The sequence below is a fragment of the Penicillium roqueforti genome (genome assembly GCF_015533775.1).
Source record: "Penicillium roqueforti strain LCP96 04111 chromosome Unknown scaffold_20, whole genome shotgun sequence".
Lineage (NCBI taxonomy): Eukaryota > Fungi > Ascomycota > Eurotiomycetes > Eurotiales > Aspergillaceae > Penicillium > Penicillium roqueforti.
Genome location: NW_024067584.1, coordinates 394,075 through 409,018, shown reverse-complemented (window position 1 = coordinate 409,018; position 14,944 = coordinate 394,075). Strand labels below are relative to the sequence as shown.

The 14,944-nt window shown below is 47.9% G+C and overlaps 5 protein-coding genes across 5 annotated transcripts; 1 reads left to right on the top strand and 4 right to left on the bottom strand.

Moving 5' to 3' along the window:
- Positions 1–1,873: 1,873 nt before the first annotated feature.
- Positions 1,874–2,779, top strand: LCP9604111_7075 (CAZyme family CE16; the record flags this gene model as incomplete). The annotated part of the gene is made up of 4 exons (XM_039075067.1): positions 1,874–1,983; positions 2,035–2,167; positions 2,236–2,375; positions 2,437–2,779. 4 exons carry the CDS (start codon positions 1,874–1,876, stop codon positions 2,777–2,779), a joined length of 726 nt encoding a protein of 241 aa, XP_038927077.1.
- A 691-nt stretch (positions 2,780–3,470) lies between these two features.
- On the bottom strand, positions 3,471–3,988 carry LCP9604111_7074 (uncharacterized protein; the record flags this gene model as incomplete). The annotated part of the gene is made up of 3 exons (XM_039075066.1): positions 3,471–3,703; positions 3,762–3,890; positions 3,946–3,988. 3 exons carry the CDS (start codon positions 3,986–3,988, stop codon positions 3,471–3,473), a joined length of 405 nt encoding a protein of 134 aa, XP_038927076.1.
- A 394-nt stretch (positions 3,989–4,382) lies between these two features.
- LCP9604111_7073 (DEAD-box ATP-dependent RNA helicase DBP2) lies at positions 4,383–6,098 on the bottom strand (the record flags this gene model as incomplete). The annotated part of the gene is made up of 4 exons (XM_039075065.1): positions 4,383–4,549; positions 4,608–5,576; positions 5,638–5,846; positions 6,043–6,098. The coding sequence occupies 4 exons, from the start codon at positions 6,096–6,098 to the stop codon at positions 4,383–4,385; spliced, it is 1,401 nt and encodes a 466-aa protein (XP_038927075.1).
- A 919-nt stretch (positions 6,099–7,017) lies between these two features.
- Positions 7,018–9,108, bottom strand: LCP9604111_7072 (uncharacterized protein; the record flags this gene model as incomplete). Its single annotated transcript, XM_039075064.1, has 9 exons — positions 7,018–7,145; positions 7,203–7,418; positions 7,477–7,585; positions 7,638–7,703; positions 7,768–7,918; positions 7,978–8,522; positions 8,573–8,655; positions 8,727–8,908; positions 9,056–9,108. The coding sequence occupies 9 exons, from the start codon at positions 9,106–9,108 to the stop codon at positions 7,018–7,020; spliced, it is 1,533 nt and encodes a 510-aa protein (XP_038927074.1).
- Positions 9,109–9,401: 293 nt separating this feature from the next.
- Positions 9,402–14,004, bottom strand: LCP9604111_7071 (DNA-directed DNA polymerase alpha catalytic subunit POL1; the record flags this gene model as incomplete). The annotated part of the gene is made up of 5 exons (XM_039075063.1): positions 9,402–10,382; positions 10,436–11,176; positions 11,236–11,793; positions 11,842–13,560; positions 13,618–14,004. The coding sequence occupies 5 exons, from the start codon at positions 14,002–14,004 to the stop codon at positions 9,402–9,404; spliced, it is 4,386 nt and encodes a 1,461-aa protein (XP_038927073.1).
- Positions 14,005–14,944: the final 940 nt, after the last annotated feature.

Here is a 14,944-nt window from a genome sequence, read left to right as displayed (position 1 = left end):
ATTAGATGCCGAGACAGGGATTTAAGGAAGTTCAGCGAGAATGGTATTTACTAGAAAGTGACTCATTGTCACTATGCCTATGAAGACACGAAATATATTGCCAGAATATATGCCTAAATTAATCTAGATATCGTTATCATTTCAATACTGCAAATCAAAGTTATGTGCTCAGTAACAGCCCTAAGACCAACCATGCGAGCAGTGTATGTATATGTTGTATTTTCCATGCATGTTCTACGTTTGCTCTAAACAACACGAAAACTTAAACACAAGTACAATATACTCTTCTCCGTACTTTCTTTTTAATCTTTCCTTTTTCCTGAGTGGCGCACCGCACTATCGCCTGATACAGCAGCCGTCGTCTTACTAGCGCAACCCAGTACATACCCCCTGGTAAAAAATTCCAGGGTTCGCTTTCGATCTGGACCGGCGACATGAGTCGTACCCACCCTTGTTCTCCGACGATGCGCGTCGGATGAAACCCCTTTAGGGCGATTGGGCGATTGCTATGCCGCCTTGAAGACGGAGGCGCTTATGCACACTGCGGGAATTGAGTTCCTCGTTCTACTCCGTACCGGTACTTTCTTTGACGCTAGTCTGCTGCCCGCACTACTGCACGTCGCTCTCTTAGGCGTTTCTTAGATCTTGTACTGTGTTTTCAGGTGTATTTTTGTGTATTCTTGTCTTGAGGGTCACTTCAATGAAGTACGGAGTAGATGTTGGATGCATACATGTACGGTATGGGCTTATCGAACCATATACTCTCTACAGAGTACAGAGGACAAAGTACACGCATTGATATCCTATGCAGTTCTGTTTTTGGTGGTCAAATTCCCCGAGTAGTACTCCTCCAGACTGTAGATAGCAAATCGGTACTTGTGTCAGCTAATCACACTGCTATCCTGATATCGTTGTGCACGTGGCTCGGTATTTCTATTTATCACATACTCAATATCCTTGAAAGACCTATAGCTAGCACAGCCATATCTTGGAATAAATCCATGTATAGTTCATTTCTTTTCAAATCTACGGAGACAAGCGCAAGAATGTATACAACCATGTACAAAACCCCCCTCCATAGAAAGAATGGCTTATCTCTATGTAGCTTTACATCTTGTATTTCAGAGCTTGTCATGTGGTGAAACGCTAAAAGAAACCCACAGCATAACCTCCCCGTCGGCCGTTTAAGCATAAAGTTTGAATGTCGAGCTATGCACGAGCGAAAATCTCGGCCGGTTTTGAAATTGACCCCTAGTATCATAGTATATGCAAGTAAGGCGTTCTAGTTGGTAAGATTGAGTGAGATTGATGACAGATTCAGCACACTTGTGTCAAATGAGGTAAGGTCTACTTCGTATAAGGCTGAAGTATAGTCTGACGCCCCACCAAGTACCTATACGTACTTGCTTATTCTGTCAGCTTCACTTCATTTCCATTTCCTTGAGGCTCTTCTGTCCGACAAGTGCTAATGAAGCATTCGGTTTTCCATGGAGGGCATCTGAGAGTCTGATATGTGGTTGATATATCTTTCCAAGGGTTTTCTTACTACATGTGTTACAATATGCCTAATGTGTAAGAATATATTTGGTATCTGTGAGTACAAAAAGCTCAGGATTCTATTCCCCTTTCTTCCCTCCACAATTGATGGTGAAGTATCAATGTAAAAAGTGCGGAGTAAATTAACTGATGGAAAAATATATTCCGCAGAATTACCCCGGATATTGATCCTTTGCGGGGTTAGACGAACTACTACTAGTAGATCGTCTACTCAGAGATCTATATATTCTACTACCTAGAAGAAGCATGCCATGATATCCTACGCAATTCTACCTTCCTTTATGCTAGACCTACCAATCCAATTGAGTAGCAAAAAATGATTATCCTGACGATATGCGTCCTAGCCATCGCCTTTGGCACTATTTTCGCCAGAGCAAGTCCTCTGTCAAGACCCGCCAAACTCAACTGGTCATCGACTAAGGCTCTGTGAGTATATCTAGCCTAAATCTTGCAAGCAGCACTGACCCCAGACCAAAGAATCGCCTTTGGTGACTCCTACACCTATGTCCAGGGAACCATCGGACACCAAAATTTCAGTTTCATTGGCGACCAATTCAACCTCGCATATGATGCCGAAGCCCTGCTTTCCAACAAGATAGTCCAAAATCAAGTAAGCTTATATCTTGACACGATTGAATCAAACACAGCACCACTCGGATATTAACGTCCCACGTCTAGACCGCAACCGCAGAAGGCGGTCCGAACTGGGTCGAATATCTCACAAACTGCGGCATCCACCAAGGCCTCACCTCTCCACAAGACTGCAAAAAGCAACTCTGGGATTTCGCCTTTGCAGGCGCCGATATATCAACCGAGTAGTAAGTACAAGCACAAGTACAATCAACACACATTTTCGAGCAAACTCAACTAAAAACCAAGCACACCACCACACCACAACTTCACAGTCTCCCTCCTAGACCAGATAAACCAATTCAAGCAATATGGCCACCCAGCCCTCCTAAACAGTCTACCAAGCTTCACCCAAGACAAAACCCTAGTCGCCATCTGGATCGGCATCAACGACATAAACGACAGCGCCAAGTACGTCGTGAACTTCCCAACCTTCTACAAAAGCCTCATAGACACACTCTTCACATCAGTGGAAATCCTCTATAACCTGGGCTACAGAAACTATCTCTTCATGAACCTGCCGCCGCTAGACCGCACGCCAGGGAACCAAGCAACGAAGGATCCGAGTCCGAATTCAGGTCGGGTGGTATAATGCCGCGTTGGCTGATCATGCGGCTGGATTTGCGGCGAAGCATAAAGAGGCGCGGGTTATGATTTTTGATGCGCATGCGAGGCTGGCGGCTATGCTTGATGAGCCCTACAAGTATGGCATTGTTAATACGACGGGCTTCTGTGCTGGGTATGATCAGCCGGATATTGCGGTTGCATATGAGAAGTATGGGTGTCCGACATCGTTAGAGCGGTATTTCTGGTTTGATTCGGGCCATATGACTAGCCATGTCCATGAGGTTTTGGCTGGGGAGGTGGAAAGATGGTTGCAAGGATAATGAATGGAGATAGGCAATAGCTACATGCAAGCACGTTCTCAGGCTGTCTACCAATAACTTTGACAAGATCGAGAAATACTTGGTGGAATGTTTGAAGAATAATAATAATCATTATTGCAGATTGAAGTCAGAGACTTCAGCAAACGCTGTCATGAAACTTTTTAACTAATCGACATGTATGGACTCATCGAGAGAACTGATGAATCAAGATCCGAGACTGTGAAAACCCCGGAGGATAGAGACGGAACAAAAACTAAGTAAAACTTATCTATGACATCGAAAATAACGCCGTCCTGCCCGAGTTACGCATGAAGTCAAAGGAATGGGAAAGAGTCTACCGGGATCGCACAATACAAGGCAAAGTGGCTGACTGCACGGGGAGCAGCAGCGAAGCATCTACCAACGACGGTTGCCGCCGACGGGAGCAGAGTTGGAGGCAGTGAAACCACCACCACCACCACCGCCGCCGCGACCACCACCCCAGCCACCACGGCCACCACCACGTCCACGGCCACCCCAGCGACCACCACCGCCGCCGCCGCCGAAGCGAACCATCTCGGCAAGACGGGGGTCAACCTGCTGCTTAGCTTCAGTGAGGATAGTGATCAAGTCACGAGCCTGCTTAGAGTCTAGAGAAGGGGATGTCAGTACAACTTGCGAATGTCCAAAACACGGACGAAAACTTACTGTCAGTGGTGAAGAAGGTAATGGCGGTACCCTTGGCACCGGCACGAGCAGTACGACCAATACGGTGGACATAGTCCTCCGAGTTGTTGGGGTAATCATAGTTGAGCACATGAGTGATGTCGCGCACGTCTTTTCAGAGGAAATTCGTTAGCAAATAGAACATTAGTGGAAATATGAGGAGTACGGCCATGAAGGACCCTTTCTCCGTCGTGCAGGACTTGATGCATCACTGCTCTCTTGATGGGTTTCTTTGAAGAAAATCCCAAGGGAAGCGAATCCATGGGATGGCGGTGTTATCATATCCTAGAGAAACCTTGGAAATGCAGCCTTCAACAGTTCAACAGTTCAAGAACAACGCTGTGTGAGAGAAACTTCGACTCTTCTACGAGCCTGTCACACAAGAGATGGAGAATAGAGAATCAAAGCCAAGCTAGAATGCTTGCTGCTGTGCTGCACTGTGAGTCCAAGGTACTCTTGGCATGAGAACCATTTAGGAGAACCATTTAGGATGACCAAATACGCCTGGACGCGGCGTATAGACGCCGACGTGCTTCGAGAGAGTTGAGCACCGTGCCATTGTATTACACAACGTCAACACGGGTGAGTGTTTTCAAGGGCCCCTTAAGGGGGGACAAGAAGGGGGGAGGGGAAGAGGGGGGAGGGGTGTAGTTTGTTCATACCAATACCACGCGAGGCCACGTCGGTGGCCACCATGATGGGGCTTTTGCCTTGCTTGAACTCGTTCAAGACCCAGTCACGCTCGTTCTGCTGCTTGTCACCGTGGATGGCTGGAATGTACGTTAGCACCGTACACATGTGTCAATTGGGAACCCAAAGAAAACTTACAAAGCGCGGGCCAGCCGTCCTGACGGAGGAATCGGGTAATCTCATCTGCGACACGCTTGGTACCTGTGAAAATGATGCACTTATTGGAGCGGTCCTCCATAATCTTCTCAAGATGCTTGATCATCTTGTCACGCTTCTCAAAGTCCGAGACGACCTCGACAATCTGGGTGATGCGGTGGTTGGCGGAGAGATCTGTGGAGCCGACGTTGACTTGAATGTAGTCGTTGAGGAAATCAGAAGCGAGCTGACGGACATCCTTGGGCCAGGTAGCGGACCACATGCAAGTCTGACGATCAGGGCGAATTTGGCCGATGATCTTGCGAATCTGGGGTTCGAAACCCATATCAAGCATACGATCAGCCTCGTCAAGAACGAGGTAAGTGACGCGACGAAGGTTGGTACGGCCAGCCTCGAGCATATCAATCAGGCGACCGGGGGTGGCAATGCAAACCTCAACACCGCGGGAGAGGTCACGAATCTGAGGACCCTTGGGGACACCACCGTAGACACAGGTGTTGCGAATACGGGAGGACTTTCCGAACTTGGTAATCTCAGCCTGAATCTGGACAGCCAACTCACGAGTAGGAGCCAAGACCAAAACAATGGGTCCATCGCCGGGGGCGAGGAGAGGCTGAGCGTTGATGTGAACAATAGCGGGGAGACAGTAACTCAGAGTCTTGCCGGAACCAGTCTCGGCAATACCGACGACATCGCGTCCGGACAGAGCCATGGGCCAGCCCTGGGACTGGATAGCAGTAGGAGCGTCAAAGCCCTGAGCCTTGACCTCAGACAAAACGTACGCGGGGAAACCAGCCTCGTCGAAGGTTTCAACGGGACGGGGCACATTGGTACCCTGAATAGCCATCTCCTTCTCCTTGCGGAAGGCGATAATGTCTTCCTCCGAGCGCGCAGTGACATCGGGGTGCTCCTTGTAGAATGACTTCTCAAACTTGGGCATGGTGTTGGGATCTAAGTGGAACCAAAGTTAGTATTGCGTCAACAAACACGCCTGTCATTGGAATCAACTTACCCCAGTCCTGAGTCTTCAGGCCGGCGCCGAGGTTGTTCATGCGGTCACCACCGGCAGCACCGCCGCCGTAACCACCACCACCACCACCACCGTAGCCGCCGCCACCGCTGTAACCACCTCCACGGCCACCGCCGTAACCACCACCGCCGCCGCTGTAACCACCACCACCGGAGCCACCGTTAGAGTAGCCGCTGTCACCTCCGCGAGAGCTAGAATAGCAAAGTTAGGACGAATTCTTCTGCGATATGCGAGGTCTCTTTGGTATTGGTTGGGAGACCACGATAGGAATCCCAGTGCCCAACGTCATAACAAACAACTGCAGGATCAAGGCCTTTGCCAGAAAACCGTGCAGTTGATGAGATAGACAAAGAAGACAAAGAAAAGTCTCGATGAGAATGAACTTACCGGTAGGAGTCACCGCCGCCGCCGCCACCGCGAGAGTAGCCACCTCCGTACGACATGATTAAGTCTGCGAAGGGTTGATTTTAGGGAGAGAGAGTGATTAGAATCCGAGGGGAAGTATGAAGTAGGAAGAGAAGAGAAAGAGAGACGAGTTCACAAGAAAAGGTAGGAAAAGGTTGGGAACTTGAATGAAAAGGAAGGAGAAAAAATAAAAAAAAAACTGCCAGGGGAGGAAGGCGCGAGGAAAAATTAGATTAGGCTTAGCGCCCTTTGTGTTTTCCTTGGTATCATCACATGACCAGGTCTGGAGCAGGTGCCTCCCAGACCGCCTGCCTAAAAAGGGCTTAGTCATGACTCGCCGCTTTCGTCGCGTCTGTCTATCTTGCTTCTTATTGGTTGCTGTTATCGACTTCAGGCAGAAAATTTAGAAATTATAAGATTCACCATGGATACCAAGGGGGCAAATAAGTCTTGAGTGGCGATAATGTTTGACGGCAAAGTGAGGATTTTCGAAAACAAATAGACTGAGAGTCTATAGATAACTATTTGATAATGCATAGCAGCATGAAATATCACTAGAGAAAACATATCATATGAGCGAAAAAAAGAACTATGGGTAACCGAAGTGAGACGAATAGCGTCTTGCCCTATCGTCTTGAATCGGAGCGCGATTATCTTGCCTGGGAATAGAAGTCCGCACGTCAGTCACCTCCGGATTCTGACCTTCGAGCCCTTGCAATCTACTTCAAACAGTTCATAGCCTGAAAATGCTCTCAGCTGAATCTAGCTGGACGCCCAATTTTTATTTCCATAGTTCCAAGGTTTCACTAATATCTCCATCAATGGCAAGAAACGTGAGAATGTATTGTTTATGACAGATGAAATGGAATAGACAATGGAATATCCGGACTTAGATGGAGTGATCGCAGCAACTCGTAAATTGAACGAGGTGTAGATAGCAGCCTGAGATCTTAAATCCTATTGCTCCTCACCTCCGAGGCCCATATCCCAGAAACGAATCTCCAATTCCGTAGCTCGAACAAAGATCTTAATCAATTCTTCCATGCGACTGGGTGACACACGCTGCATGTGATCCTCTAGCAATGCTATGACATGAAATGAGTCAGTGAGATGTTCCACTCGTTCTTCACGATCTGACTTACCTGAACCTAGTCGCACAGCCTCCGTATAGTCGTCGGCAACATAATTCTCGATCCATTTCCAGTACGTGTTCCCCACTCGAAGAGTTTTCTCCGCCGTATGCAATCGTCTTGCAATGGCGCCGTATCCGATCAAGCATGGTGCGAGAGCCATTTGGAGAGCCAGCCAGTCCTCCGACTGGCCTACATCCAAAATGTATCGGCTGTATGCGGTGCAAGCTATACATATCGAGATTAGTACATCTGTCGAGTTTGTAAAAAGGCACGATCGGCCTACCGATAGTTTCGGGTGTATCTTCCATCTCCTGCTTGGAAAGACCAAATGAGGCACAGTAGTCGATGTGCAATGCCATTTCCCGCTGGATGTGGAGGACAATTTGGGCCGACTGGAGGGATTGTATCAGATTGTCCTTGAAAGCAAGTATGGTGAGCACTTACCGCTGCTATTGAATCTATGCTCTTGGCCTTGTATGATGCAAGTGCATTGCTTCGGGCAAATTGTACCTACAGGTTGAATCATGATAAGTTGAATGCCTTCTTCCAACCGGATTGAAGATGGCTGTCTCACCAGGTAGAGATAATCTTGCACAAGATACGCCTTGAAGCGTGCAATTGGCAGTGTGCCCTGGCCCATGCCCTCGACAAACTCATGGTGGGTGAATTGCCGCCATACTTGCTGCACATCTTGACGATCCAAGATGTATTCAATAAATCGGCCGCTGAATATCATATCGTTAGGACTTAGAGAATCAAAAGATCTAGGGAATGGGTCACATACGGCGCAAAGGGCATAGTGTATGTGGAGTGGAAATGATTGATCGGCCCGCTCCCTTGACCTAGGTCAATGCTCGTCTTGATCCCTATCTCAACGAATCGCACGGCGCTTCGGACCGCTCTGATCATGTCTTTACCGGAAGCCAGGTTTGCAGCAATTGCCGACGCAAGTGAGCAGCCCGTACCGTGGGTATTTTTGGATGCTAAGAACTCAGTCTCAAATAAGGTGGTTGTCGTCCCATCAAAGAGGATATCCACGACTAAAGTTACTTCTTTCGGGTCTTGAGATGTCTTGAGATATTTCGTCAAAGGAAGGTGACCTCCCTTGAGGAGGACCGCCTTGGGGCCCAATGAGCAAACCTTCTTAGCAAGATCAACCATTCCCTCTAGGTCCTTTGGTTCGGAGGTCTCTGCTCCGGCATCTTTCAACAAGAGAAGAGCCTCCGGGATATTTGGTGTCAGAATTGTGGTCAAAGGAAGCAACTTTGTCCGTAATTCCTTGACTGCCTTTTCAGGTAGCAACTGAGAGCCACTAGTGGAAACCATGACCTGTTGATGCCTGTTAGAGTGACAATTTGAGAACAGGACATTGAGCATACCGGATCTAGAACAACTACAGGAACTTTGTGAGCTTGTAGTGTTTCTGCGATGACATCAATGGTCTCAGCAGAGGAGAGCATGCCTAGGGGGTCATAGGTCATCAGTGGCAGTTCTAGATGGAAAACCACGAATCATGAAACGCAAATGACTTACCCAGTTTCACTACATCGGCACCAACATCTTCTAGTCCAGCATTGATTTGCTTTCTCACAAATTCCGAGGGGACGACAAAGATGTCTTGCACACCTAGTGTGTTCTGTGCCGTCAACCCAGTGGTGGCAGTGAGAGCATAGCATCCATGGGCCGCAAGGACCCTTTGATCAGCTTCGAGACCACTGGAACTTGTTAGAGCTTTGTTCTAAATCATGATATAGCGTAAATGATAGGGATACAAGGTCAAGTATCGCTTTGGAGATAAGTTGATGGGGTACCTCATTTTTTTTTTTTCTAACCGGTTTTTGCGAGAGGATATTTAGACTTACGCTCCGCCTGAACTGTCCGATCCTGCAATGACCAAAACCCTTTTGACAGACATGATTGAAAGAGCCGGCCAGAAATTGAGAAGGATATCTATCTGCTCTGCAATGGATCAAGCTGAAGTGAAGAATGACGGAGTGGGGTGGGCATCCATCATGAGAATTGGGGGTGGGGTGCTTAAGTAACGATAAGACAGATAGATCTTGATATGGATGAAATATTAAACGTCCACTCGAGACATTTGTAGACCCTAAAATATGCAATTCGATTTAATCATGACTATGCTAAACTTCCAGACCCCAATATCCTTAGATATTTACAAACACCCAAAATCATACGCCGTCGGGGCATCTATTGTAACATGAAGCGGAAGAGACCATCCATCTCAACCCATTGACGACCACACTTCTTCAGGTAGCTATCTACCACCCCCTTGATCGTACCGAATCTTGTGCGATTGAACTCTGCAAGGGCGGCAACACTGTCCTTCTTTTCTCCTGTCTCTTTCTCGGCAGCGACCTTAGCTTTTTCGACATCCCAGAGACCGGCAAAGTAGAGAAGCTGGTTGTATACCTCTTTCTCCGAGTACTCGTACGACATGCGACCTAGACAGCCTTCTGCACGACCTCGGGGACCCAAGCAGCGGTGTCCATAAACGCTGATTTGCCGTGTGCGATTGCCACATGACGAATCGTCACAGACCAACCAGCCTTCATAGTATCGCGAAGTCTGTTGGCGGATTTGGTTCTCCACTTGGGCGACAATTGTCATAACCGAGAAGGGTTTCTGGCAGCTCTGGTTCGGACAAACGATTCCGTGCGCAGTGCACATGTGCGATGAGGTCACCAGACCCTCATACACAGATTGTTCTTTGCAGTATCGGCATATTAGGGACAGTCGCGTAGAATTGGCAAACCGAACCGAGTCCGGGATCTGGGACTCGAGCGGGGTGACCTCGGCGTTTTGCTGACTGTTGGAACTGGAGGTATTGATCTGATATTTGCGAGTATCAAGACCCAAGCACTCGGCAAGACGAACGGCATCGGTGCCAGGAATTGGGGCGCAGAGACGCTCAATTGGAGGGAATATTTGCTTGAGCATGTAGAACTCAACATCTGGCTTGAGCCCTGAATCGGGCTTCAGCACATCCTGCGGGGTGTATGATCGCTTCGCAGGAGGGAGAGATGAGGTTTCAGAGTCTCCGTTGGTCACAATATACGAGATGACGTCGTTCGGTCTAACTGTCTTGCCCCGGGCAATTTCGCGGAGAGCGACTTGTGCCGGTGGCATGCTCTCTTTATTAGGGTACTCCTGGGGTCGTTTTGAAAGTTTCTGATAGAGCGTTAGCAAGGTGATCCAGAAAATTCTTCAGGTTCATCACATACGGTGTATATCACGTATTTCTGCACCGGGATTTTATATTCCTTCATCCTGTCTGCAAGCTCACGCAAGTACTCGTGAATGTTGTTGAGAACGATTTCCTGATCTTCACCGGACAAGATTTCGTTGAGTAGCTTTGATGATACCTCCTTTGAGAGGGCACAGTATTCACGACGCTTCATGTCAAGACCCTTGACCTCAAGTTTCTCCACGTACTTGCCATCCACCTCGGTAAGGTTGATAGCAGCGTACTTCTTCTTGGCATGTAGTAGAAGCCGACGGAAGATATTGTCGATATCGATTTCTAGAAGTCGGTAACGTTCGTTGACCGATTTCTTGAACTCTTCGCCAACCTTGAGGGCGTCACTCATGTTGTCCATATTCGTATTGATCATGACCGAATCGGTGTCACCATAAATGACTCGCAATTGCTGGCTTTCGGCCAATTCCTTGGTGTTTCTCAGAATTTCACGTCCCTTAAAAGTGGTGAGCATTGCCAAAGGACGAGCGTAAAATCGACTCTGTGTGTATCCCAAGCATCCGTACATGGAATTGGCAGTCAGCTTCAATGCCAATTGTTTTGTGTCCCATATGGCCAGTTGTTCGGGTGTGGCACGCTTGTCTTTCATCAACTTCTTCACTTCGCGTCGACGACTAACCAACGTCGCGATCAACCGAGGTAGAACGCCTTGTTCTTGGTCAGGGGAGGGGACATCTGGCACTTTTTCTTCATTCTCATTCTCGGCCTAGTTGCAAATGTTAGAAATAGAGGAAACAAGACTAGGGGTTGGTTGGGTTAATTTACCGTAGCTGTTCGGTCCACTGTTGTGAAGCAGATGTTGTATTCCTGAATAATACTGGGATACAGACTGTTGAAGTCCATAACAAGGACGAAGCGGTCGTAAAGACCTTTTTCGGGCTCGAAAACAAGACCGCCCTTGAATTTGTCCTTCTTTTTCTTGTCGACCACCTCATCATCGTCGCCATCTTGTATTTTCTCCTCTGCCTTCTGAAGACGAGACGAGTACTTGTCCGGACAGATGTATTTGTTGCGATGAAACTCATGTAACAAAATATACTCGTTGCGCTCGGCACGCGTACCGCTAAGTGTGCGTGCCCACGAATTACCCGCGGTATTGGTTAGGACCTTCGTAAGTGGCAGCATCTGAAGACGTAAAACCAATGCCGCAATGAAGTATGTATCTGTATCACAATGATTGACAAAATTCATGAGACCTTCTTTGGTGGTCGCCCAGGTTTTCAGTGCCGCTTCGGCATCCAGTTCCTGGCGTACATTGCCTTGACCGAGGTAGAGTTGGCACATCTCAGTCAAACTCCATGATTGACATTTCATCATAAGAGACTAGTAGCTGTCAGCATTGTGATGTACCCACTTTGAGGAGAAAATTACCTTGCCCATGTCATTGGCAACATCACACATCAATCTTCCAGCAATCAACTGTCTTTCGGCGAAGAAGTTGCCACCCTTGTTGAAATTCTTAGGCCAATCTCCACGCCTGAGTCGGCCAATACGATGCCATCCAGGCGTCTTCTTTTCCCGCATCCGGCTGAGTAGAATGCCCAGGTCGACATCCTGCAACTGATGGCCCATGATCACATCGGGGTCCATCTTCTCGAACATAGCCAGGAATTTACTGAGCAAGAACTGTTCGCTTTTTTCAAGAATGACAGTTCCTTGCTGATTTCGTGCTTCGGCTTCAAAATGCATTGGGTATGATCCACCAGCAGGGCGCATGACGGTGAATGTCTTGCACGGAAGCTTCTCTGGTGGAGTGGTATCAGTCAGAGAAACGTCTTCATACACCCGGGCACTTGCTATTAGAATCTCCTGCTTGTTCTCCTTGACATTGAGCTGGGTACGGAAAGAAAGACTCATTAAGGTCAAGGGCGGGGCATCCAGGTTCTCGGAATCTGGGACGAGGCTGATGAGAGCTGGTTTGGTGGCCTGGCATTCGAACTTGCACCAGGATGCATTGGTTACTGCAGCAAAGTCTGCCTGATCGATCTTGAGCCAGCAAGGGCCCATTATATTTTTCCAGAGAACAAACTGTTCAAACAGGGAGGTATTGGTACCGAAAACGTTTGAGAAAGTCTCTCCCTTAGTTTCCATTGGCAGTGCAGCCTTATCGTAGGGGTAGAGTAATTTGAGATACTCCGCTTCCTTTGGGACCCCGGGCATTTCAAATGCGTACTTCCGTTCGCACGGTTTCATCTTGTGCATGCCGACTTTCAGTCTTGACATCATCTCGTCGACCTCTGAGTAAACATCTTGCATGTCAACCTCCTCTTCCGTCGCTCGTCCTTGCTTGTATCGATATTCACGCGGCAGGAAATAGAGCTTTCGCAAGATATTGTCAATCTTAACGAATGCACTGGTGTATGATCCATTCTGCTTGTTCTTCACTTTTCCGAACAGACACAAGCTGCCGTTGACTTCCGTGTAGTCCAGCCAGAATATGCGCAGACTGCCGTCCTCTTCGACAACATCCTGGGCGCGCAGCTTTCCAAATGATCGCATTTCCGGAGCTGGACTACTGAGGACGTTCAATTTGCTCCTCACGTCATTCCAAGAAGCATCCATTACTTCTGCCATTGACTTGACTGGGGACGAGCTTGCTGGTGTAGGAGCAATTTCACGCTTGATCTTCGGGGGCGGTCGACTGCCGGTCATGTTGATAGTCTTCGTTTTAAGGCTAGAGTCTCCAGTGACTTCTGCGACGTCCATGAGGTCAACATCATCGTCTTCTGGCTCTTCGGCCTTGACCGGTACAGTGTTCCTCCGTTCCACCGCTTTAATAATCGGAGACGAGGGCAGTATATCGCTCATGGGAACGTCATCATCGTCTGCCATCGGTAGAGGGCCGTCATCGAGATCGTCAGAGTGGAGTGCCGGGTCCTTCATTGGCGAGCTTGGAATGTGATTTTCGTCTTTTGCGTGAAGCTTCTCGCGGCGACGCTTCTCAGACAGAGGCGGGGAGAGAACGCGGACTTTGCGTCGGGCTTCTGATTTGACAATGTTTCGTGTCGGGGCGTGATTCGATACGACATTGGTGTCGACCTCTCCGAGAAGATCGGCCATGAATGCATCGTCCTCGGCAGTAGCAGCGGGCTTGTAAAACACTTGTCAAAATAAGGTGGTTGGATTCCACGAGCAAAAAGCACTCACCTTGGGTTTGGGAACAGAAGCCGCAGCCTGTCCTTTGTTGAAGTACTTGGATATGCCATTGTTAATTTTCTCCTTTCGCTGTTGTTCCTCTTCTCTCTTTCGTTTGGCAGCCTTGCCCCGTGTAGGTAGTTCGTCGCTCTCGTCACTGTCATATTCTGCTGTCTGTTCGTTCCATACCTCGCGGCCATCGTCCGCGTAACCCGCACCGTTATCATCGACGACAAAATCATCCTGATCAAGACGATTTCGGATGACCTTTTTGTAGCCATCATCATCAACCTCGTCGTAGATATCGCCCTGGTCCTCAACCTCGTATGTGGAAAGTCGTTTCTTTCCTGAGGCACGGAGGGCCCTCAGCTCGGCCAACCTTTCGCGGGCTGTAGGCATTATGGTTTCTTCAGGAATCACTACCCATTAAACTGAGTTGGGTGCCTAAATAAAAGTAGATTGAATTGACGATTGTTGCGGGGAAAGGGAGGATGAAAGGAGTGCCGCGCCATTCATCCAGGCACGCGAACACCACGCGTCAGGTCGCGTTTGCCCTAGTTAAAGGTAAAGTTTGCCGGTGAGATTATGTCAGCACCGTAAGTGTTTCTGCCTCAGGTGATCCTAGTAATTACATCAGCCATTGAATGCCTTAGGCGAACATACCCGCCCTGAGGCGATCATATCGTGCCCTAATATCTAAGTTTAATGATTCGCGCAAGATAGGCTTCAACATCAGAGGTGGCCAGGTCATCTTTCCCTCTTTAGATTTATGGTATCAAATTTATTGGAATATATGATGCAAACATACATTTTAATTACCACATGTCATTAGACTATAATTGGCTCGGATAGAGGCATATGGCTGTCTATGTGTTTTGAAACCCAGCCAAAAAGCCCAAAGAGAGGAAAATATTTGCTTGTGAAGGGCGTAGTTACTCTATGAATGAATAAGAGACTACTATGATAAAGGAATAAGCCACCAGTAGTATAAGCCTGATATCCAGGGCCATCAATATACATACATAGTAGGTACAATGATTACCCTACTCATAATTTGATACAGCTGATTCTTATAACAAGTGACCTCTTGATTGGCATTACTAATTGACAACAGATAGTTAGGTCTGAGGTACACTCAGATGGTCAATCGATCTCTCAATGTGATGCATGCAATAGTCACTAAGACCATAATATTCACAGACCGCGATATTGGCAATCTACACCTCGGCGTCCTTCTGTTGTAATCATGATTTCTCAGGTGATGAGCTACCTGCGTTTTCTGCATGGCCGTACTATAGGTCGCTATGTTCGTAAGTCGCTATGGCCGTATTATAAGTCG